Genomic DNA, 24,860 nt, shown 5'->3' with positions numbered 1-24,860 from the left:
CTAATATATTTACATATACTATCTATATAATATATGTATATACTATAAATCTATGCAATATATAATTACAATATTTATCTGTACATATGTAAATAGTGTTGTGATTGAAAACAGATGATAAGCAATTGGCAATTTTTACCAGATGCACTAAACTACTATATTTTTATATATTTTAAATTATACTTTGCAATTGAATATTTATTATCCTATTATTTTGTTATTTAATTTATTAAAAGTATAAATAATTTATAAATACTATAACGACTAATATTGTATATTGTATTTACTAATAATATTATAACTTTGAGATTATATATTTTATTATTAATGTTAACAATTACGATGATAAAATTTTTATTTAAATAGAATAATAATTATTAAATATGGTCAAATAAAATTTGACAGGGCGTATATTATCAAAAATAATATTGCACGCGATATCACGTATATCAAGTGTCAGTGATGTGTATTCGTAAATACAATGTGAATTTGGGTCGCGCGTGGGTGGTGCGTGAATTACATTGTTGAATTGGATCGCCATGACGAGGAAGAGAGGCGGAAGGCAAACGATGAATAAAAAGAAAATAAGAAAAATAAAAGTAGAAGTAGAAGAAGAAGAAGAAGAAGAAGAAAGAGAACAACACATGGGCACGAGACTTAAAGGCATTAAACTGACTCTGTGGTCGAGGTCAGTGAGACGTCCACCTTTCTTTCATTCGCTGCTTGGAAAATACGAAGGAGACGGTCCTTAGCCCCGTATCTCTGTCCTTCGAAGAGAACCGATTCCTCCTCGATTCTTAAGGTTCTTTTACTAGACAATAAGCACCGACAAAGTTGACCTTGCTCACTTCGAATCTTCGTCCTTAAAAAATCATTTATCGAGGACTTATTTCTTTTTTTTGTCCTTTTTATTACTCGCTTATCTTCGATCATTTTTTTTTTTTACTAAAGAACATTATTAGAATTTGAATAATATTTCTCTTATATTTTTTGTTCTTTTTTTTATTTTTGTTAAAAATATTTAGAATAATGATATTAGTAAAAGAAGAATGAAGTTATTTTGTTTCATCTACCCTTAGTCATTAAAACTAGAATACATACGAAACGAAAACCGATATTGCAAATCATAATTACAATAAATAATACACAGGCAATAATAAAAACCAATTGTAACAAATGTAAAAACTTCATGGCTGAGGTTGTTATGAACAAAGTATTATTAACAAAAAGAAAAAGAATAAAGTTATTATTATTTCAGCTTGTCTATTTTTAAATTCATTTAATAAAATAATATTAAATAATAAGTGTTTATTTAAGAAAATTTTCCCTCCTAAAAGATACAGCATTTTTCACCCTTTTGGAGGAAATTGTTAAATAAAAAATAAAATATAGATGTAAAATATTTTTTACAATGTATGAAATGTTTGTGCTCCCTGTTGCTATATACGTAGAGTTTTAATTAATATAATATGATATATAATGATATAGTATAAAAAATATAATAAATTATAAACAATAATTAAATTCATTTCATTAAATGAAAATTATTATGAAAGCATCTTACTTTAGGTGTTCTACCTAGGAGTCTCTTGAATTTATTCTTCGTAACAAATTATACTTCAACTTTTTGTTCTATCGAAACTATCATTGTTTTCCTCTTAGAACTTATTTTTACGTTCTAAATAATATTTCAGTAACAGTAGATATTACCAGCGTTAACAGAAAGTCATGTAATACTGACTTGAGAACAAAATTTGGAAGAAATACGAATACATCTTAATTCGATTCAATTGAAGTCTTACTGTATTTGAAGTAACAGTATAATGAGCTCAAATTTTTTTAATAATACTGAATTTAATTTTTTAATTTATTTTTTAATTTAATAAAACTGAAGATTCATATCGTGATATGGAAAAATAAAATATTATAATTCTATGAATAAACTAATGTTGATTTTCTATTTTTTTTGTAGTGCTTTTCTCAGAGCAGCGATTTTTCTGACAACTTATATTTAATATTTTTGTCATAAAAAAAATCTACTATATTGCACATTAAAGTATATTAAAATTTGATATAGTCATTCTACAATCACATATAAAACTCATTGAGATTTTTTTTGTTTAGTTAATTATCTCTTATTTTACTATATAAGTATTATATAAAAAATGAATTTTAGATTCCTTCGCGAGTAATAATCGAGTGAACTCAGATCTGGTGAGAGAGGTAGTCAAGTAATAGGACTTGCACGACCTATCCATAAAACAGGTTGCAACTCAGAAACAAGGTCATATCGGATATATATACTTTTTGTTCTTCTTATTTTTATGTCCCGAATCCAACATTATAATACTTCCCACTCATTAGGAAATATCCCTTATAGGATATTCGGTTGCATCAGTAACAAGTGTAACGGGTGTGGGTACTCTACACATTAAAAATAAGGAAAAAAAACGTTTATATAAATATATGTATTCAATGCGACCTTGTTTTTGAATTACAATTTGTTATCTTGTACAGTGTTTTTCCAAACTTGAATCGATTACTATATTTTTACTTATGGGGACATTTAAAATCGGTTGTTTACAAAAGTCCAGTAGTGATAGTGTTGAAATACTTCGTTAACGTATCGATCAAGGCTGCTTTCAAATCCACGTAACGCTTTTAACGCAACAATCAGCCTATTCCAATGCGTTCGACAATTGATAAGACTCATTCACAATTGTATTAAAACTTTAATTAAATGATCACTTCGCAGTAGACAAACAGATGTTACAACATAAATAAACTACCACTCGAAAATAAAATCACATTACAGATATATGTTCAAATATGAACTTTCTTTTTTATTTTACAATTAATATAGAATCCGTCCTTGTTATACTACCCACGTACAGGTGAACACCCTTTATTGTCGAGTAGTCTAATAAGTGTTACTATTTCAAATATTATAATACTACCACGTTTCATTATATAATAACATTTTATATAATAGCATTTTATAATACATAATATTATTATGTTTAAGATGATAATTATAGTTTTTTTTTTTTTATAAAACTATAAGTAACTTCTTTATTATTGATTTCATAAATGCTACAAAAATTCTAAAATCAAATATAATTTAAACAAAAAGAAATGATCAAGGATAAAGTTACATTATTTCAAAGGACATATTTGATAATGGAAATAATATTGTATTTTTCCAAGGTCATTTGGTTACGAGATTTCAAGATTATTGATATATTTATAATTAGAACCCTACGATTTATTTTTTTTATATGAATACATTCCTTTTAACATTCTGAGTAAAGAATATTAAAATAAAAAATTGAACAATGATAAATTCTCGAGGTATTTTGAAACAATGTTTTGTAATTCGCGTAAATGTCACAAGTAAATACATTGTTTTATAATGAATTATTACATGTTTAATACAAAGTGTATTATTAATGCCTCGCAAAAAGAAATGTAATCGTGAATTATGTAGTTCATGTTGATTCATTTTTTCTTACTTTAATCCAAAAAAAGATATAGTTTATTACAGTTGTGTAAATCACTAACATTTTTTAAAAATGCCTCGCGAACTAATCACTTGTCAACCTTGTCTGAATAATTTTTTTAATCAGAATAATATTTTAAAGTAATTCATGTGATAACAATTTGTATAAGATATCTTTTAAAAAATTACCGATAACCTTGAAATTTCATTGAAAAAGTAACCTTAAAAAAGAAAATTATTTTCCTTATTAAACAAAGTAAGGTAAACTTTATAAAGTAAATTAAACTTTTTTATCTTTCTCTCTTCCTTTCATCTTTTATTTATTTTGAGCCTTAATATTTGAAGTTTTAGTAATTATTATATGTATTACTGCATATATCATCGGTTATATCAAATAGATAATTTTTTTGGTGTTTACTCAAGTATGATTATTATTTTCTGACATTACATTATAAATCCAAATGAATGAACCATTTTAAAGAGTTTTTCTATAGAAAATAAATGAAAATATTTTAAATAACAATATTTTTTGCGTATGGAACATTATACAATGTGGATAAAGTTATTGACCTACTCTATATATCATTGAATATATACATTGTTTATTATATTTGTTTAATCACGAATATCATTGCTGGAGAGTCTGGATAAATGTAAAACAAACTTTCCTTGTAATCATTGTCTCCCTCGTTTATCTTTTCTTTATTTCGACCTTTAACCAATTATAATATTTTCTTACAATTAAAAAAAGAATCCGAAGTATCACATAGTGTCGTATATAATCGTTCGTAATAAATTTCGATAGATTCATTCTGGCGTTTCGAAGAAAGTTATTCATTGGTACAATCACTCAGCCACGAAATATTATCCGGAGCAAAGTGATTAGCGTTTACTCATAAAACACGTCGAAATATTATTTCAAAACGGAAATTGAGCAAACGTGAAGCATTTTTTATTATTTACTAACATAAACTAACATTTCTTTTCCTTTTTCAACAAATTGACAAAAAATATATAAAGGGAAGATGAGAAAGTAATGTTTTAGAATGAATGTAAAACATGATTTTAAAATGACATATAGTTAAGAATCAATGACTATTCTTGCAGGTCAGGGACGAGTTATACCAATGCTTGGTTTCAACGACTCGTACCTGTTGTTCTTATTGTTATTATTATTATTATTATTATTATCTCCCCATTGACTTATTAATATATTGAACGTATATATATTTTATGCATGTATAAGTATATATTAAGAAACTACAATAATTACAACGTTTAACTGTTTTTCTACTTATAAACTTACTAAATGCATATGTACTTATACATATGTATACACTCAATCATGACGCTCTCATTATACTGATATTGTTCTTCGATTTGATCCAATCATAATAGATCACAATGTTAATAATAAGAGTACATATACGAAAAGACTATTCTTGTAATCAGCAATAACATGTACGTGCAATGATATTTATATTTATATTTCTATTTGTTCTCCTTCCGTGTGCAATTTGAAACAAAGAGAAACCAAACAATGATACTATTAACCGTAATTGGTAGAAGTTATGCAAAAATATCTTTACGTGAATAACTATTGCATATATATATAAAAGTTATCAAACATAGATAGAAATAGTTTTAAGATTTCCATTATTGAAGAAAGTTAACTTGAATAGTTTCAGGAGAACAAAACTGACTTGATGAACTAACATAAGTATTGACGTGCAAACATATATATACATATAAACATACGCAGAAGAACTCGTATATAGACAGAGGATGTTCCATATAAAACGTTAGAACTCTCACTAATGCGTCTTGTAATTGCATAAGTCAATTTTGAGCAGTTGTGATCGAGTATGAACATAAATAGGAGAATAAACGTCAGGTGATAACAGCTACGTACAAAACAAATAAACGCTTGATCATCTTTGCAATGTCCGGGTTGTTCTAGCCGATTGCAAAAGAAAAAAGCTGAGGAAAAGAAGCAAATGCACGCGCACGTATTATATATTTATATGTAGATATATGTATGTTAAAAGTTTAATGGTAAAAGAGCGTACTGAGTTGGACGACGTTTTCGCCTCTCGCCTTTCGCATTGGCACAGGTCAGGGATATATTCTACTTAGATATATATCTATCTATATATGTATATGTATATACATATATTTATTTACTTTTGTATAATATATGTATATATGTATACACAAATGGTAAAAGAGTGATACTGGAATAGACGAGAAAGTGTATTGTTATAAATGCGAGTCTCTTAAAGAGTTGCTACCTTTTCTCGTGTGAGATACACAATGGCACCATTTACCGAACACAACACGATTAATAGTCAAGTCTTCGTTACCGAATCGTTTGCGATTAAGTCGACTATATATCGTCGCGCTGGCCGCTAAATTGTTATTCTCCGCGACGTAAAATAAAAATAATTACCTATCGCTTAATTGCAGTAGACCGATCTGTCGACGGATAAAATCTTTGACATCCGTATGGCAATTTAACGACAATTCGAAATAATGAAAAGAAGAAGTAGTAAAAAAAAAAACCAAATAGAAGGAAGAAAAAAATATGAGCCGTCAAGTAAATAGTTATATGTCTCTTTCTTTTCTTTTCTTTTCGTCTTCGTGTTATAAATATATAATTGGATATTATGGTTAATGATTACGTATATTAATCAATCATAATTAATACTATTGCATGACGCGAAATATGGTTTTCTATTTGCACGGAAACGGATCATCTATTTGAATTTTATTATATGCCATCTCGAATCGTTGATGTTATAATTAGAGTGATGCCTGATAATGTATAATATAATTTATTGTCAATGGTAATCGATAGGATAACAGTTTTAACAAGTACACCATTATTATATATGCGCAATTCCTTAAGACTTTTCTTCTCTTCCTTCTTTTAAATATTTTATTTATGTTTATCGATAACATATCAATTGAGAGGTTCATTTTTTTTTCTTCTAACTATTTAGATCCTTCTTTGAAAGCTTCTATTCAGTATTCTATTCTCGTTAAAAAATATTATCCGTGTTAATATTTGACGCGAGAATTATAATAAGTTGGTGGTGCAGTGTTCGAACATCGAATGTGGTGTGGCGCGACTCACCGTTTCGAGAGAGGCTAGGGATCGTGAAGCGGGAGCTATAAATGCGAGGTCTCCAACGAAAATCATCTCAGTCGTGGTTCGAGAGCGAAAAAGTAATCGCTTAGTTCGATATTTTTCCTACTACATTATTATTATTTTCTAACACGTGTTTTTCACGCCGGCTCTTGTTTCTTTTCTTTCTTTTTTTTTCTACACCGATTATCATTAACTTTCTCTTTTCTTTTCTTTCTTTGATTTACGCGTGTTCATCGTTTCATCTGCTTCGTTGGGAAAAAAGATATTAAAAAAAAAAGAAAGAAAAATTAAAAACAAAGTTGATAGCTTTTTTACATATCGAAAATGTAATTCTGCGCGTTTGCACAGTTTATGAAAGGAAGTATCGAAGGATCTAAATACTTTTGAATTTTTTTTTTATTTTGAAATATCATCGAACAATTGATTGTACTTATTCTTAACGAGACAGATGTTAATTTGTCATTTTTAATCGATGGACGAGCAAAATGTGAAATATTTTTCTATAAAAGGTGCATCTCATCAAAAGTTTGATTGAGTTTTCGCGCCACCGTCACATCTTACAGTGTGAAATGTGTTTTATTCGACGATTAAGAAGTTACTACTTTCCAATATTATTGCCGTTGTCGTTCCAAATCAACGGAGAGGAACATCTTTGATCAGACCCAAGTAAGATTCTAATAACAATATTATATTACTGAAACTTTATCATTTGTTCTTGATCTTTTTCTTTTTTTTTTATTCTCATTTCCATTAGATTTTCACAAAATTAATTTTATCTTATGTTAGAATAACGTAAGATGCTTTAATTGTTTATTTGTTATCGATTTGTTTGTATTTACCATTGATAAATTGAAAAACATGTTTGACATTTGAAAAATAGGCCGGTTGCCAATTTTCAATTCAAACCGACCGAAATAGAAACGGTAGCAGTGGCGAAGTTTAAAAGCGCACGAAGTAAACGTAGAACGTAAGTGAGTAATAAGTAGGTATATACTATTTATTTACGTTAAGTGCATTTAGATTATCTATCAGAATGACCTAGCGTATTGGCATTTTTCTGGAAAAACAGGAGCGAGAAAGGAAAATGTGCAATTGCGTTGGAAACAAGGTTGCGCCTTTGCAATTTTTACGATCGAAAGTTCGATTACAATCGCAATTCCTTCCCGCGCTATGAGAATTTCTTATCTGAGCGTTGATTTCACGCTAATTTGAGAAAGACGATATAGGGGGAAACAATTAGAAAATAATTCGAAAAGAAATATAAACTAAAAGAACACAATCCTACGTGATGAAATATTTTTCATATTTTTATTTTCTATTTATTTTTCTTTTCTTTTTTTTTTTTTTTAATTCTAACAAGATACAAAATTAAAGATAATAATATTATGATTGCAGTTATTAATAATATATTGTTTGTAATATTTCTTTTTCTTTTCTTTCTCCTTTAATATATCTTATAGAAAATCTTTTGTGAGAAATAATTTCAAAATATAGAAATACAGAAATAGAATGAAATAGAAATTAAAGGAGAATGATTATTTTTAAATTATGCTTTTTTTCTTTTCTATATTTTTCTTTTCCTTTTTTTATACCTGACAAGATAAAAAACATAAATATTGCGATTAAAAAATTAAGTATTTATATAATAAGATATATATCACCTTGTATTCTTGTTTCTTTAATGTATCACATGAAAACTCTTTCGTAGAAAATAATTGAAAAATATATAGGAAATAGGACCAGAGAAGAAAACTTGAGGTGAACTGTTATTATTTATTTTGACTATAATATCTATATTTTCTTGTTTTATTTTTAATTTATGATAAGAAATAGAATTATTGAAAAAAAAATATCGCAATTGGTATTAACAAAAAGTATCTTCTTAAATATGCATTATTTTTTCCTATTACTTCTTCTTTTTCTTCTTCTTTTTTCCGCGCATCTAAGAAAAACATTTTCACGTTAACGCGGGGTACAGGTACAACAATAGTTCATTCGGTCTTTTTTTTTGTACGGAAACTCCGTAATTGTCTTGCAGCACGCCACATTCGTAAATTGCAATGTGCGGGATTGTCCAAGTGCTCTTCTCATTATAATCGTCTGAGCGAAGTTAAAAACGTCCTATCGGGACATTATCTGTTGGAAAGACGTCCGATGATTTCATTCGTTTCACTGTCTTTCAATTCTTAAAAAGTATCATTCCAAATTATTAAAAAAGAAAAAAAATAATTCTTTTTTATCCTTTATTTTCTCTTTTTCTTTATATTGAAAGAAAAAAAAACCATAACAAAGGATTACTCTTCGAAACGAACGAGATCAGCGTTCTTCGATTGTGTAATAAAAGGTTAATAAAAAAATAGCGCAAAAAATATAGAGCAACGCCCAGCTTCTTTTAACGAGACGTCTATAATCTGAGTTTTAAATAGGTTACATATATTTGCTATAATATCTTTGTCATAGAAAAGAAAAAAAGGAATATATGAAAAAATATAAAGGGGACGGAAGTGAAGGGGGAACAAAAGAAAATAAACTCGTTGGATTAGTGCATTAATAAAATTTCAAAAGGAATGTTATCATTTTTTCAATTTGCATTTCCAACCAACGCCTTTATATAATAACCTTACAATCTCTTTTTTGTATTTTCAGCAAACAGTTTTAAGTCTCGGCAAGTTTGGCCGGAACGATGATGATTCAACCAAAGATCTGGTGGAAGCTTATTTATTCCGAAGATAAGAAAGGTGTAAGGATCTTAATTATATAATATGTAATCGATTCTTTGTATTATCCATTTTATTATCCCCACAAAGTTATTTAAGTTAACTTATGATCAAATGATCATTTGATAAGCATTATACGAGAATTATAAAATGATAATTCCATCATCCTCGAGGAAGATTACGTAAGATGATGAAAAATAATATAAAAGAAGTATATATATGTGTGTCTGTATGTGTATTTGTTCGATGTAAAGCTTTTTAAGATCGTTGTTCCTTGATCCGTTTTTTTTTGCTTTTATCTCTTCTCTTTCGTTTTTTTTTGTGCTGTTTCCGATAGAATTCGAAAAATTTGAAATCTATCTCTGGAAGATCTTTATATAAAAATGAAAAGAACGCATAACAGAAATTCTTTGACGCGTTCGATTTAACGTTCCATTTTAATGATTGAATGATCGTATTGTTTTTTTTTTCTGAAACATATAGGAATATCTTGCATAACGAGAACAAGGAAGTCCATAGATGATGATGATGAACATTTTTCAAATTAAAAGAAAAAGTTTATTATTATTAATAAAGAAAAATAAAAAGAAAAGAGAGAAATGCCACGTTCGTTCTTGCACTCGTTATTGCACAATGCGATAACAAAGGATTGCGATCCAGTCGTATAATTATTGCGAGAGCATAGCACGGATGTCCGTTCACTTGTTCTCTCTCTCTCTCTCTCTCTCTCTCCAGAAGGAGATTCGATGACGATGATCGTGATCACGACGACATATGATGATGATGACGATCGTCATGATGAAGAAAAAGATGCTTTAGTAAATACTTATTACATATTTGAAATTTATCAAGATAATTCCAATCTTCTTTCTAATTATCTATTTAATTCAAATGTGTATCCATTAGTTTCTAATTATTTTCAAAATAAATACTGATTATCATACTTATCAGAAATTTAAAATACAATTTATAGAAAAAAAAATGAAAAAGAAAAATATATCGAAATCAATGAATTCATTTGTATATGCAGATAATTAATCCTTTTTCGTTTTATTTGCTCTATTACATAATCATTTTAATGTCTGTAAATATCCTTATGTTTCTGATCTTTTTCAAAATAAATACCGTCTATCATACTTTTCATCATGAATTAAACAACTCATTTTCCAAATCGATTAACTCCACGAAACAAAAAGTCGAGACAATTGATGAAGTATAGATTGACTATAATATTCATAATAATTTAAAAAAATCATTTGAAGATAACATTTTTATTTATATTCTTGATGTATATTTTATAAATAGTCCATTTTTTCAAGTCAATAATTGTCATTTATTATAAGAAAAATTAAAAATAAAATATTTAATTAAAATATTTGTAAATAAAATATATACTATATGGAATATTTATTATTATAAATTGGCAACAATTTTTCGGGTAACCTCCAATAATATACATTGTAATATTATTTATTAATGAATAACCATAAAAATTGTTCTCATTTAATGCTTTTCAGCTTTATTATAATAGAAATTTATTTTAAATATAATATATAGTTTGATAATAAAATTTATACAAATTCAAAAAATAAATGTAATAATTTTTATTCTTAAACGGTTTCATTAATGATAAAAATCATATAAATTGAATAAAAAAAAAATAAAAAGAATTGAAGATTCGATTAAAAATTCATTGGTATACGTGGTAAATTTTTGTTTTCTTTTTACATTGTTCTATCACATCAAAATGTAACATGTGAACGGTGATAAAAAAAATAAGAAATGTGTATAACGTATTATTATTTCGGTACACGTTCACGGAAGTTCTTTTGGATTTCCGAACACGCGTGACTCACGTAGATGTGATATCTTAATTGTTGAGCATTACGGAAATACTTAAGCATTTTCTATGATCAAGGAACGTAAAAATTTAAAGAAGGAAATAGTTCTTGTCTTCCTATATTATTTTGGTACTTTTTATTCTTCAAAAATAGTCAGATTGTAAATAGATAAAACAATTCAAGTTGATTCAATTCATTTGAGAGACTAGTTTGGTATCTTTCAGTCTGACTCTAACTCAGTAATTTCTAATCTTTTCAAAGTCACGGAACACTTTGGATTTTAAGAAAGATTTGCTCAACATCAAAATCATTAAGATCATTAAACTAACAATAAAACTATATTTTATTAAGAATTATATTGGATTAAGTATTACCTATAAATAGATCGATACCACGTTTTCATAACTTTACGAAACACTTGTAATAAACTCGTGGTACATCTGTTCAGAGCCACTGGTCTCATCTGTTGAACTGGCTAAATTAGAAAATCCATATAAACTGTTTCAAAATTGGTAAGGTTTTTTGGATCATTAGAGTACACAAGTTTTCTCATCCGACAATTAAAATGATGCCTTTGACAAGATGGAGGAACTTGCTAGAAAGATTTTTTTAAAATAAACTTTTGTTCTTAACGTTTCGCAATTAAATGAATTATTTTAAATTGTTCAATCATCTTCGTGATGTCAGAATTGCTGAATAAAATACAATGCTAAAATATATATTTTGAATATTTTTTTATATCTTTTATATTCAAATTAATGTTACTAACAAAACCATATTTATTAACGAGATAACATTAATTTAATATTTAAAATATTATACTTCATATCTTTTTTAATAAAATAGAAATAATTGTCAATATTAGTAAAAAAATTCTAATTTATAAATAAAGTGAGAAATATTTTATTTAATTTAAATCGGATTTATAGAAATAAAATGATCTATTTAGTATTAGTTATATAAAATATATTCGTTTTACTTTATTTCTGCTATAAATGAAATAATATTATTTTAATATTACACATAATTTATTTTTTATCTTTCTTTGAAAAAAAAAAAGACAGAAATAATTGTTAATGTTATTGCAAAAATAATTGTTTAGTTATAAACAAAAAAATAACAATTATTTTATGTCGATTTGATTATATCAGATTTGAAAACAAAACGATCTATTCATTATTTATTATATAAAACATAATCGTTCAGGTCTGCTGGTTATAATCTGTTGTAATTATTTTTAATGAAAATGCATAAATTTTATCACACTCGATAATGATTTAAAAATTTTTTATTTTTTGTTTGTATAAATATATTTCCCCGACTGATTTCAGATTCTTGCTGGATTGGCTGCACACTCGGGACAGATATCAGTGGGATTGTCTCAAGGTTTTAGTGCGATTCTCATACCGAAGTTGTTAGAATCAGGGTTTGCCGATAAATCAGAAACTTCTTGGATCGCGTCTCTCGGAGCTGTTTCGAATCCTATTGGAGCTTTAGTCGCAGGTTTATGCTCTGAATGTTTCGGAAGAAGATCAGCGATAGCTTTAGCAACTTTACCACATGCAACAGGATGGCTTCTGATCGCATTCGCCAAAAATGTACCAATGTTGTACGTCGGAAGGTTTGTCAGTGGCATCGGTACAGGAATGGCAAATGCTCTATATTTATACGTCAGCGAAGTAAGTTTAAAAATAAAAATAAAGACAATATATTATTTATATTTCCCGATCATTTACAAAGTAAATAACTTTATGATATCATTAGACTGCTGCTCAACATCAAAGAGCATGGTTAGCAAATTGTGGACCAATCTTGACCTCGTTGGGAGTGTTAATTGTGTACACGTTAGGTGCTTTAACAACATGGCAAAAGTCTGCTGCGATCAGTATAGGCCCAGCAATTCTATCTTTAGCATTAACAAGGTAAGTATTTTTTTTTTTGTAAATATTGTGTAAGGGAGGATTTGGAAAAAAGTAAAATATATTTATTAGGATGCTTCGCGAAACACCAGCCTGGCTTATATCCAGAGGACGAATAGAAGAAGCAAAAGAATCCTTACTGTGGCTTCGAGGTCCTAGTTTAACGACGGACACCGAGTTTCAAGAACTTTGTAATGCAAATGTAAAAAGGGGGGAAAAGAAAGAAAATCTTTTTAAAGCTCTCTACAAGCCAAATGTTTGGAAACCATTCGTTATACTTTTCCTTTTCTTCGCTCTTCAACAACTTTCAGGAATTTATATAATGTTGTTTTACGCTGTTAGTGTCTTAGAAGATATTGGTGTGAGCGTGAACGAATATGCCGCGAGTGTTGGTATCGGTATGATCAGACTATTTGCTTCGATAATTGGCGCGGTTTTGGCAATTAACGTTGGTAGAAGAGCATTAGCTTTTAGCAGTGGTTTTGGTATGGCTTTATCAGCTATTGGTATTGCTCTAGCCTACAGGTATGCATAATAATAATATTTTTCTTTTTTAGAAACAATAAATTTAAAGATAAAAGTATTAATAAATATATGTATTAATTTCAGGTTCCATTTGCCTTCGTGGGTTTCTTTAATCTGTATGGGAAGTCATGTTGCATTATCCATGATTGGTTTCCTCACGTTACCTTGGGTTATGACCTCAGAATTATATCCGCTTAGGTTCCGAGGAACGTTGGGAGGTATCACTACGAGTATAGCGCAAATCTTGACTTTTTTTGCAATTAAGTTGTATCCTGAGGTTAGTATAATGGCTGGCATAGAAAACACGATGTGGTTGTTTGCCACAGTAGGTTTATTGGGAGCACTATTTTCCGTAACCCTCTTACCTGAGACTCGAGGTCAAAGTTTGGACGACATCGAGAACAAGTTTACAAAAAATTCAAAGGTTGGTCCGAAGATAAATGGTTCCAAAGCACTTTCGAGCATTTTTATTCATACTCAACCTAAGAACATTACTCTTCAGAAATTTACTTCGATCTCTGAAGAAAAGGATTTTAATACAACTGAGAATCGTTATACTTTCGATAACTTTTGTTTTGACATGAGTTTTGATAAGGTTAGTAGGGAATCTAAGGATGATGAAAAACAGAACAAAGATCATTCCGTAACGAATACCATTGTGCTGGATCACATGTATATTTAAATCATCATTGATTAAACCAATTTAATAAACAAAGAAGCTTGGAAAAGCTCATTTAAAGGGAATATTACTGCCAAGAATGGACATTACCTAAAATATTATATATTTTGTATAAAGACATGTGTCTATTTGTGTACATATCTACACATTAATGTGGATATTTTATTAGTTTACTGAAAATGTTGATATTATTTGTTTCTTTTTCGTTTATAATGTAAATTAGAATTTAAGAAAATTGTTAAAATTTTTGCTTCTGTACATATTTATGTATAATAATAGTAACAAATAGGGGAATGGATTCTAATTCTCGATTTGATGTTAGAGATGTTTTTTTTTTTTAATTTTTGATTAATCGTATAATGTTAATAAGTGCAATAAAATAATAATTATACTATAATCAACACTAATAAATATATATATTCGTATATATTATTAGTGTTATTATACTATAATTATCGATGTATATAATTAAATAAAATCGAAATTCTCCTATCGTAAAAAAGTAACAAGTATTAGAAACTAGATAATAATAAATATAAAGTATATAGTGACAAAAGTACTGTCTACAAATGATCTTGTGTTTCTTTTATTTTCCTTGTTTAAAAATTTACAAATCATGTGAAAAATGGATTTTTATTTCTAGGTATATTTCTTGATTTTAAACTTATTCACTTTTTCATTTCTTTTTTTATTTATCAGAATTAATAATTACATAATTAGTAAATTCCTAGTTAAGCGACCACGCCATTTAATATATACAATATAAATACGTACTTGAAATAAAATTTTGTATGACAGCGTTATAAACTACTTACATTTCTAATATTACTTATATTTTTTAAATGCACATTATAAAAAGAAGTATAAGTACGAGTGTTATAATAAGATAAGAAGAGCTAATTAATATTATATTTAATTACTTTGTATAATAATATACTATCGATAAAAAGTATTCTACGTGTTGATTAAAATCAGTGCCAAAAAAAAGAAACAAAAACATGCATTTGTCGTTCCTAAATATTACAATTTACGGTCCGATATTCATTATTAGGCAGTTTAAGCTTTACTATAAACGACTAAGAAAATAGCTGAATATTTACTTCTATTATATCTGTACATAGTAGTCTGCATTGATGAAATAGTCCCATTAACATGAATGGACAAACATGTACAATAGGACTTAATATGTTATAAAAAATTGCCTTTGAGATTACCCGTTGATATATCTACCTTAATGAGTTTTTGTTCGTTTATTTTAGTGACAAACATTGTTTTATGAGATTTTAAAGAAAAATAAATTTATTATTGTTTCTTAAAAGTTGTTCTTAAAGGCACAGCAAATATACCGTTGAAACAATTAGAATAAGATTTAATATGTATTTCTTCCTTGTTTTTGGGATTATCTAGATAAATAAATTATATTAGAAATATTTAAATGATATAATAAAATTAAATTTTTCATTTCTATACATATGGAATTGTTAATTCTAAATGTATTTATATAACAATAAGGTTCACTTCAATTTTGTTTTAAATGAACAATAAAAAAAGTATTTATTTGATCTATTTAGTATAGGCAATAATACATGTACGAAATGATCTTATTATTCTACAATTTTGTTAAATTTTTATCTTCTTCTTTTTTTCACTTTTTTTTTGCTGCGTTATCAATATTTCCTTAATTTCAACAACATTCTTCTTTTTGTTATGTTTCTTGTAAATATACAAGATTGATAAGATATATAGAGTGTAATTACCATATTTTTTTTACTGACAATCGATAATAATTTTATCTAAAAATTAAAAAAATATAATAACTACGTTAAAAAATATTTTTTTGTAAGCCAAATCTGGCACATGATTAGCTTAAGTCTAAACTAGCCGTTTCAAAGTTCTTGCACTATTTAAACCATTTTACAATTTAATTGTTTGGTTTTGCTTGTATAAAATGTTTAATAGGTCACTTTAGAATTATCGTTTGTACAACACATAGAAATTAATTCTTATTTTTGCTTTTAAGTTGTCTTATCAACAAAAGCTTAAATAACCGATTGTTTAAATTTTAAATACATAATAATTGATATTTTTTACGAAAAAATTTAAAAATATTTGTATTTTTAATAATAGTATTATCATCAACTATCTGTAAAATGAGTAGGTTCAATACTTTAATAGGATAAATACGGGTATTGTCATGATAATTTTTGTTTGAGGCTAACTATCACATCGGTATTGCCTACTTTCAACAACTGGGAATTATTATGCAAAAACTGAAAAAAGCCAACAGCTTGCCCAAAGTAATCTGGCAGTTTCAATGTCACCATGAATGGAACCAGCATTTATATCTTGATACGCTTGATGTTCTAAGCGTGTTACCTGCTGTCAGTAGAATTCCGAGTCTGAACTGTGTTGTGAATCCCCACTTCTGCCATTCAAATAAACTTCTGACGTTTGTTGTATAGACGGTGAATGTTGAGTTGTTTCCCAATGTTGACCTGAACACAAAAAAGCAAAATATACAAAAAGAAAAAGTCAACTTGTTATTTTGTTGATGTTAGACATTATTAAGATTTAAAAATTTACCATGAGCGGCAAGTATAGTAGCCAAACAACGAGCTACTGCTGGACTCGGAGCACATGCAAGTGCTGGTGTAAGACCCTCTGCGTCTACAGCAATAACACTTGCTCCCAATTCAAGTAATTTTCTTGTTACCTATAACAAAATGCCCTGTGTGTATATCGGTTAAACAATGATAATGCAAACATTGTTATAATAAAAAAATCATTAATTTCGATAAACCTATATACTTACCCTTACGAGACCATTTCTCGCTGCTAAATGCAAAGGGGTTCTCTGTTGTTTGTTAGTCATATTAATAACTGCTACACGTTGTTCTTGTAATTGTTGAGGATTTTCTAAGCAACTACTTGAAGCAATCCAGTCTAAAAGGAGTAAAGCAGCAGAAGAGTGACGTCTTTGGCAAGCTAAGTGCAACGCTGTATTCTTATTGGCATCAACGGCACGAACATTAGCTTTCCACTCGAGTAACAGTTCTATTATTACAATAATTTTTATTATAACAAACAATTGTCACAAAAACATTATTTGTTTTAAATTAATTTGTTTACAAATAATTACCGATAGCATTGCATTGTCCATTAACAGCAGCGCACAGTAATGGCGTCCGACCATAATGATCTAAGTCCTCTACCCCAGCTGATTCAGGTCCAACAGAACTTAAAATAAGTCGTGCACATTCAACAGATCCTGCACTAGCGGCTACATGTAAAGGAAGTCGACCACCTGGAGTATCTCTTAAAGCTGCAACTACCTGTCCACCAAATTTATTTATCAGCATATCCAAGCAATGAGCTGAATTTTGATATGCAGCACAATGAACAGCAGAAAAAGGATTACCTGAAAGTATAGAAAAAATAATTCATAGATATCATATTCTCGATGATCTATTGTTTCAAAGGAATATAATGCATACCCTCTAAGGAATCAATAACATTTTGTTCTAAGAGATATTCTACACAATTAGAATTTCCATTGTAACAAGCCCAATGAAGTACAATGCAACCTTGATCATCTTTTAAAGTTGCTGCCACTGGATCAGCGTTAATTAATGCAGCTAAAGCTTTTAATCTATCAATATAGATTATAATAAGCAAAAAGAAAAAAGGAAGAAAAATATATGTTAGACATCTTAATTTTAATCAAAAGCTTACATATTTTTACCTTCCACATGCAGCAGCTAAATGCAATGGTGTCTTTCCATTTGTATCCTGAATGGCCACGCGAGCTCCATGTGATAACAGCATATCTACTATATCTTGATCTTTCGGATTAACCACTGCTCGAAACAATGGCGTATGTTTATCCATATCGGGTAAGTTGCAATCTGCATTGTATTTCAAAAGTAAACTTGCACATTCCGTTCTACTATTAGCTACAGCTAAGATTAAAGCTGTCCGTCGTTTTGCATCATAACGATTTATTACACTTAAATCTTCTGTTTTTTCCAATAGAAGTTGTAAACATTTAGTATGACCTGCTGCTGCTGCACAGTGTACTGGTGTACGTTTAGTAACAGAATCCTTCGAATAAAATAAATACACGTTGCATACAAGTAACAAGAGGAATATATTATAAACGAAATTATTTTAATATTTATATTGCATACTACTCTAACTTACTTCAACAGCAACTGAAGCACCAGAATTTAATAACATTTGAACACATATTTCATGACCTTTATAAGATGCTAAATCTAGTGGTGTTTTACCACTATCTTCTTTGATATTAGTATTTGGAAATAAAGGCAATAATAACCTCAATATTTCACTGTGACCATGATACGCCTATTTAAATAATGATTTTGTATTATTTGAAATTTAATGAAATATTCTTTTATCTTACCGCAAGATGTAATGGTGTAAGTAAGGGTAACTGTGATTCCTTTTTGGCAGCAGCTGGTAGTGTAGCTTGTAACAGTGATTCTAATGCTGATTGATTACCAGCAGTTACTGCATAATGCATCGGTGTAAATCCACGATTGTCACCTAATTGCGGATCTGCTCTATGTTTTAATAAATATTCCACACATCTAAAGAATTAAAAAAATACATAAAATAGAACTTTTTGAATATACATATTTTTTAATGATCAATAAAACAACTACGCACTGTGCACAAGAATTTGATGAACAATTTGTTGCTGCTGCAGCTAAATGAAGAGGTGTAGCACCATTTGAGTCTTGGGTATTAGAATCACTACCAAATCCAACCAAAGTAAAAACACAAAAGTAGTGACCTTGACCGGCAGCTAAATGTAAAGCTAACTTATTTTCGTTATCAGTTAATCTAAAATTTGCTCCACTAGATAACAATAAGTCAAGACAAACTACAGAACCCTTTAATGCTGCCAAATGTAATGGTGTTCTACCTCCTGAATCCTTTGAATCTATAAGTTCACTATCAACTTGCAATAATTTTCTGCAAACCTGTTGTAAAAATAGAATTAAGTATAATTTAAGTACATTTTCTAATTAAATAAAGACTTACTTCTATGTGACCTGCTAAACAACTAAGATGTAAAGGCGTACGTTGACTTGTGTTACGGGCTGCTGGAGATGCTCCATATTCAAGTAATGTTGTGGTCAAACATTCATGTCCAAACCTTTGTTTATAATTGATTATAGATGAATTAAATAAATACATATATATATATATATATATATATATATATAATTAAATGTAAGTACAGTTATTAACAAAATGTCAATAAAGAATAATTTATTTTCATACCAAGCAGCAATATGTAAGGCAGTATTTCCATTTTTGTCATTTATATTAGGCGATGCACCTGCGTCTAATAAACTTTTTGAACGAGTAAATCTGCCATGAATTGCAGTCATATGCAATGGTGTGCGTCCATCTGCCGACTGAACATCTATTCTTAAACCTGCATGTAACAACGTTTCTAAGCATTGAACACCGTGTGTACTAGCAGCAGCTATATGAAGTGGTGTTTGACCTTGGTAATTTGTAACTTCTAAATAAACAGAATAGTATTAGTTAGTAATCAGGAATAAAAATGAAATGTACATCAACATAAAATAATTATATACCTATATTAACATTATTACTAATGAGTTCAGAAACTGCATCTACATGTCCATTTAAACAAGCAATATGTAAAGGTGTATTGCCATATACGTTTTTTGACTCAATGTCTGCTCCACCTTTAATTAAGGCATGCATGCATTCAACATTGCCAGATGCAGCAGCAGCATGTAGTGGAGTATATAAATCACGATCCTTAACACAGGAGAAATAAAAAACAATGTAATCCTAAGAAACACTAATATACTTTCGAGAAATGAAGTGTAATTGAATTATATGTTACTTTAACATCTACATCGGCTCCTTTTTCAATTAATAATTTGACAATTTTATCATAGCCCATATATGCTGCGAAATGCAAAGCTCTTCTGTCTTTTTTATCAGCTGCATTTACTACGCAACAAGCCTGAATTAAACATTCGACCATTTCCAAGTGACCATTATATGCAGCATGATGTAAGCTTGTTCTTCCACCCCTACAAAAAAGAACAAAAGTATTAAATAAATTATTCTAATAGACTTGTAATTTATAGGAATATTTTATGAGCAATACAAACCTGTCCGTTACATTGATATTTAACACATAAGGGATCATAAGTTCTACACATTCTACAGAATTATTTGCGGCTGCCACATGTAACGGTGTTTGCCAACTTCGATCTCTATTGTTTACATCTGCTTTATATTTTAATAATACATCTACTACTGTAGGTTTGTTTGAACAACAAGCTCTGTGTAATGGTGTTAACCATTTTTTATCTTTAACATTGACTGATGCTCCATGTAATAATAAAGTTTCTACGATACTTGAATCTCCTCTATAAAAACATTTATAAATTATATTAGATTTCAAAAAGGATTGATTAACAGAAGAGCTATTGCAAATAATACATACGTGTATGCTGCTGCATGTAAAAGTGAACGTTGTTCATGGTCCGCCCAATTAATATCCTCTTGTTTTGATAATAATGTACGAACTTCGTCTAGATCCCCATGAAATATTGCTTGTAATAATGGAGGCTATAAATAAATAAATCATATCCGTAATTTATATACCCGTTAATAAAAGTATTTTATTAAATTAAATGATATGATATTATAAGAAAATTTTATTTAAAACATTGTTCATGTTGAGAGGTTAATTTGAAAAATATATTGAGACTTTAAATTAAACAATTGAAATGAATAAGACTGTAATAATAAAATATCAACATGAGTATAAATATCTATGATTTAGTTGTATTACAAATAAAATAAACAAATTTAAATGAAATATGTATTTAATGTATGACATATAAACCTAACCTATAAGAAGTGCATCTGATAGTAAAAGATATCGAAACGAATTGTATTACATTATGTTAAATTAAACAAAAAATATCATTTACCCCATCACGTAAATCATGTTCGTTCATGATTAGTCCTTTTTGAGTTTATATCGATATTAAAACACTTATAAAATCATAGTCGAAGCATCGTAGACAAATGACATTATCCTGTGAGTCATACTAACGTCTGTGCATACTTAAATATTTTATATGATATTTTAAATATACATGCGTATATAAGTATTCCGTTAGTTTTGTCTTTGTTTTCTGAAATAAATATAAATTAATATTAAAAATATTTTTTAATTCTTGTATTAGATTGTTTTCAAATATTTTTTTACTTTCTATAAATACTTCTAATTGAACGAATCGATATTTATAATAAATGTCATATAACAGTAAGGAATAATTCTTTACTAGTTGTATCTTTCAATTAGAAAAGCCAATAACAAATATTCTTTTTAATAATTAATTCTATTTATATTTATTCTTCTAATTTACAATACTTTTATAAGAAATTCATTCAATTTTAAAATAATTATCTGTATAAATATCTCGTAGACAGTGAAAGGATTAAAATGGGAAATACTTCTTCTAGACAATTTTCGCGAATAATTTTTTTTTATAATATTTTTACAGTATTTACACAATCTTTTTTCTATAATGTATCTTATAAAACATGCAAATATATTTTCTATATGTATTTTAGATACATACATAAAAGATGAATTTTTAAACAGTATACAAAGACAGATAATGAATTATATATTTTTTAAATAATAAATAAATTTTTCAGAACTTTTTTCTTACATAAATTTTAAGTAAATTTGATAAATATTTTTAAATAATTTTAATATTGTCAAACACTACCTAATATATTTATAAAATTAAAAGAAAGGGAATATTAACAATGGAATAAAAAAAATTTCAAACATAAATGAATTTGAGGAATGTTATTGCGTAAAACAAAAGGATTTTAGATGATTAAATGTTATACATTTAAAATTCAATTAAAAATCAACAGCATGTGTATTTTTTTTTATAATAATGTTATTGTTAATGCTTATTTTAAGTTCTATAAGATGGTATGTACATACAACTTGTATGGTCAGATGAATTTACATTGGTAATTATTTTGTTATCTAGGCGCGCGTTATTATTAACATTGCAATATGTATGAATTATTATTTATAAATATTTTGTCAATAAAATAAATTTGTTTACAAATTGATTAAGAACAGTTTTGTGTTATATATATATAAAATCATTAAGAATTTATTATTATTATTATAATTACTGAATTTAATTTAAAATTTTTAATTAAATTTAACTACATTAAAATCATAGGAATTAAAATCTAATCTAATTCAATAAGAATCATTCATCATCAAGATGTGCGATGCAACAACAATTCATAAACGAATAATAAATGCAGATGGTATAGATTTAATCGTTTAATTGTATCAACAGAACGATCAACGTGATTCTCATATAATCTTTGCACACTAAACGATTCTTAATACATTCCAGATTATTGTTACATCCCCGTCAAATATGGCTTAACGTATTAAGAAATACTCGCGTCAAACAAATTTGAACATTTTATATTTTGTGATATTCTTATTAATGTTATTAAAAATCAGCGTCCCATCCAGAGAGATCATCTGGGGGTGTTGGGTCAGTGTCTGGTGGGTAATCGTCGAAGTTTGAAGTATCAATAGGCGCACGAATACGGGGTCTAATCGGTGGATCTAATGTTCGTAGTCTTAGACCTTCCCAATTGAAGCCATCGAACCATCTAAAAAAATAATGAAACATCAAATATAATTAGAACTATAATTATCACAAAGTTTATTGTTTTGAATTGTCTATATATGAAATGTCAATGATATTTAGTGATATTTTACTTGTGCTTTTGAATTTCGCTAATGCCTCCTTTCTGGTGGCCGAGTCGTTCCGCCGGATTATCTCTGCAAAATATTCAATGTTTTAAGTGTGATTGCAAATCAATTTCACTTTGAGGTGTCTTGTGTATAGGCATTGTGAGACTGCAGCATCTTCAATTTTACTCAATGTAAGAAAATATTAGTAATTTATTTATACTTTATTTTTTCATCTTATACAACAATTCTCACATTTTGTATTAATAATAATTACAATTCATCTTGACGAATAATCAAATGCACGTGAAATGCGAGATATTAGCGTAATGCAGTAATGTCCGTCGTGCAATTCCACCATTTTTTCAACAGTTATACAAATATCAAAGAAAAAGTTATAGTAATTTTGAATTATACTCAACTATATAATTTTATTGACAACAAACAATATTTTATAACTATAATTTTAATATTCTTTCCAAACATTTATATATTGCATTAAATAAAATATATTTCGAAAGTTGCAGCAGTCCCACAATTGCAAGCTATGAGCTGTCACTGATTGAAATGTATTATATATGCAATAACAGTACGAAGATTACCTGCAAAGTTTTTTAATGAGGACAGAAGCGTTACGTGTTATGATCTTCGGAAAGTCGATGGTATCAATGCCTTTTAAAATGATATTGTAAGTTTTCATCGGATCAGAACCAGTGAAAGGTGGCGCTCCAGTAAGAAGTTCAAACATTAGGACACCAAGAGACCAATAATCGGCACTTATGTCGTGACCTCTATTAAGAATAACTTCCGGTGCAACGTATTCAGGTGTACCACAGAAAGTCCATGTCTTCTTTCCATGATCTAATCTTTTAGCAAATCCAAAGTCTACGACTTTGACGTATCTATAAGAAGATATAAAAACATGATTGATTATGGTTTACAATTCAAGATTTCCTTCTAATGATTGATAGTTACAATCACGTGAAGATACAGTATATAACGCAACGTAAGAGTTCAGTGAAAGTAAGTAAGTATTTTGACGAAGATTTATTATTATAGATTCCCGATAATATACTTCATTTTCTATCCATTTTTAAATAATGACACCTTTACTATTTAACTTTCACTGGATTAGATTTAAAAAAGTTATTTATGTTGGATAAACATACGATGTGTATATTCTTACCCTTCATTGTCAAGTAGAAGATTCTCCGGTTTGAGATCACGATAAATGATATTTCGTGAATGTAAATAGTCGAAAGCTTCAACGACGCATGCAGTGTAAAATCGAGTAGTAGCATCATCGAAGTGTCCCCTGTCTCTGAGAACTGTCCAAAGCTCTCCTCCTAGGCAAACTTCCATTAACATATACAAATACTTATCGTCTTTGAACGTTTTGTATAACTTGACAATAAAGTCACAGTTCGTCTCATTCATTATACGTTTCTCCGACATTATATGTTGTTGCTGTCGGGTTTCGACTATTTGTGCCTTTTTCATCTGTTTGAGGGCAAACGCTCGGGAGCTGTCATCAGCTATTTGAACTAATTCGACACGACCAAATCCACCAACCCCAAGGGTAGCAATCCGTCGTAGATGGTGCAATTGAACGTTTTGGAATTCATCGTCCAATCTAAATAATTGCATATAATTTATATTATTATAAAATATGAATATACCGTATAAATATGTT

General features: G+C 28.3%; 3 protein-coding genes across 4 annotated transcripts in view; 1 reads left to right on the top strand and 2 right to left on the bottom strand.

Moving 5' to 3' along the window:
- The first annotated feature begins 6,691 nt into the window (after positions 1–6,691).
- Positions 6,692–15,571, top strand: LOC107064345 (facilitated trehalose transporter Tret1). Its single transcript, XM_015316971.2, has 6 exons — positions 6,692–7,316; positions 9,297–9,390; positions 12,540–12,887; positions 12,973–13,130; positions 13,200–13,652; positions 13,737–15,571. Exons 2-6 carry the CDS (start codon positions 9,334–9,336, stop codon positions 14,332–14,334), a joined length of 1,614 nt encoding a protein of 537 aa, XP_015172457.2. The 5' UTR covers positions 6,692–7,316; positions 9,297–9,333; the 3' UTR covers positions 14,335–15,571.
- Positions 15,572–16,610: 1,039 nt separating this feature from the next.
- LOC107064346 (uncharacterized) lies at positions 16,611–21,543 on the bottom strand. The gene is made up of 16 exons (XM_015316973.2): positions 21,348–21,543; positions 20,855–20,979; positions 20,517–20,777; positions 20,243–20,435; positions 19,965–20,154; positions 19,642–19,888; positions 19,399–19,513; positions 19,021–19,337; positions 18,755–18,941; positions 18,532–18,696; positions 18,074–18,432; positions 17,826–17,980; positions 17,471–17,749; positions 17,144–17,385; positions 16,915–17,044; positions 16,611–16,826 (listed from the first exon to the last, which is right to left on the bottom strand). The coding sequence occupies exons 1-16, from the start codon at positions 21,372–21,374 to the stop codon at positions 16,714–16,716; spliced, it is 3,105 nt and encodes a 1,034-aa protein (XP_015172459.1). The 5' UTR covers positions 21,375–21,543; the 3' UTR covers positions 16,611–16,713.
- A 682-nt stretch (positions 21,544–22,225) lies between these two features.
- Positions 22,226–24,860, bottom strand: part of for (cGMP-dependent protein kinase for) — a 56,397-nt gene continuing 53,762 nt past the window's right edge. Inside the window, exons 6-9 of one of the 2 annotated variants that reach the window (XM_015316948.2) lie at positions 24,354–24,800; positions 23,770–24,069; positions 23,195–23,257; positions 22,226–23,085 (exon numbers count right to left, since the gene is read on the bottom strand). In XM_015316948.2, coding sequence (XP_015172434.1) covers positions 22,920–23,085; positions 23,195–23,257; positions 23,770–24,069; positions 24,354–24,800 — 976 coding nt within the window. In that variant the 3' untranslated portion in view covers positions 22,226–22,919. The remainder of the gene's footprint in view (positions 23,086–23,194; positions 23,258–23,769; positions 24,070–24,353; positions 24,801–24,860) is intronic. The other variant, XM_015316947.2, reaches the window with a different exon arrangement.

This window comes from Polistes dominula, unplaced genomic scaffold (genome assembly GCF_049000335.1).
Source record: "Polistes dominula isolate Pdom_NZ unplaced genomic scaffold, Pdom_raw_medaka contig_77, whole genome shotgun sequence".
Lineage (NCBI taxonomy): Eukaryota > Metazoa > Arthropoda > Insecta > Hymenoptera > Vespidae > Polistes > Polistes dominula.
Note: the sequence above shows the minus strand (reverse complement) of the source record. Positions and strands in the feature narration are given on the sequence as shown.

Excerpts from the sequence above, each read along its gene's own strand:
- LOC107064345 (XM_015316971.2), top strand. The coding sequence starts at position 9,334 with ATGATGATTCAACCAAAGATCTGGTGGAAGCTTATTTATTCCGAAGAT. Across the intron at positions 12,888-12,972 it reads TATATTTATACGTCAGCGAA|ACTGCTGCTCAACATCAAAG; the intron begins GTAAGTTTAAAA and ends TGATATCATTAG. Across the intron at positions 13,131-13,199 it reads CTATCTTTAGCATTAACAAG|GATGCTTCGCGAAACACCAG; the intron begins GTAAGTATTTTT and ends TATATTTATTAG.
- LOC107064346 (XM_015316973.2), bottom strand. The coding sequence starts at position 21,374 with ATGAACGAACATGATTTACGTGATGGG. Across the intron at positions 19,889-19,964 it reads TAGTAATAATGTTAATATAG|AAGTTACAAATTACCAAGGT; the intron begins GTATATAATTAT and ends CTGTTTATTTAG. Across the intron at positions 19,338-19,398 it reads GTTTAGCAGGTCACATAGAA|GTTTGCAGAAAATTATTGCA; the intron begins GTAAGTCTTTAT and ends TTTTTACAACAG.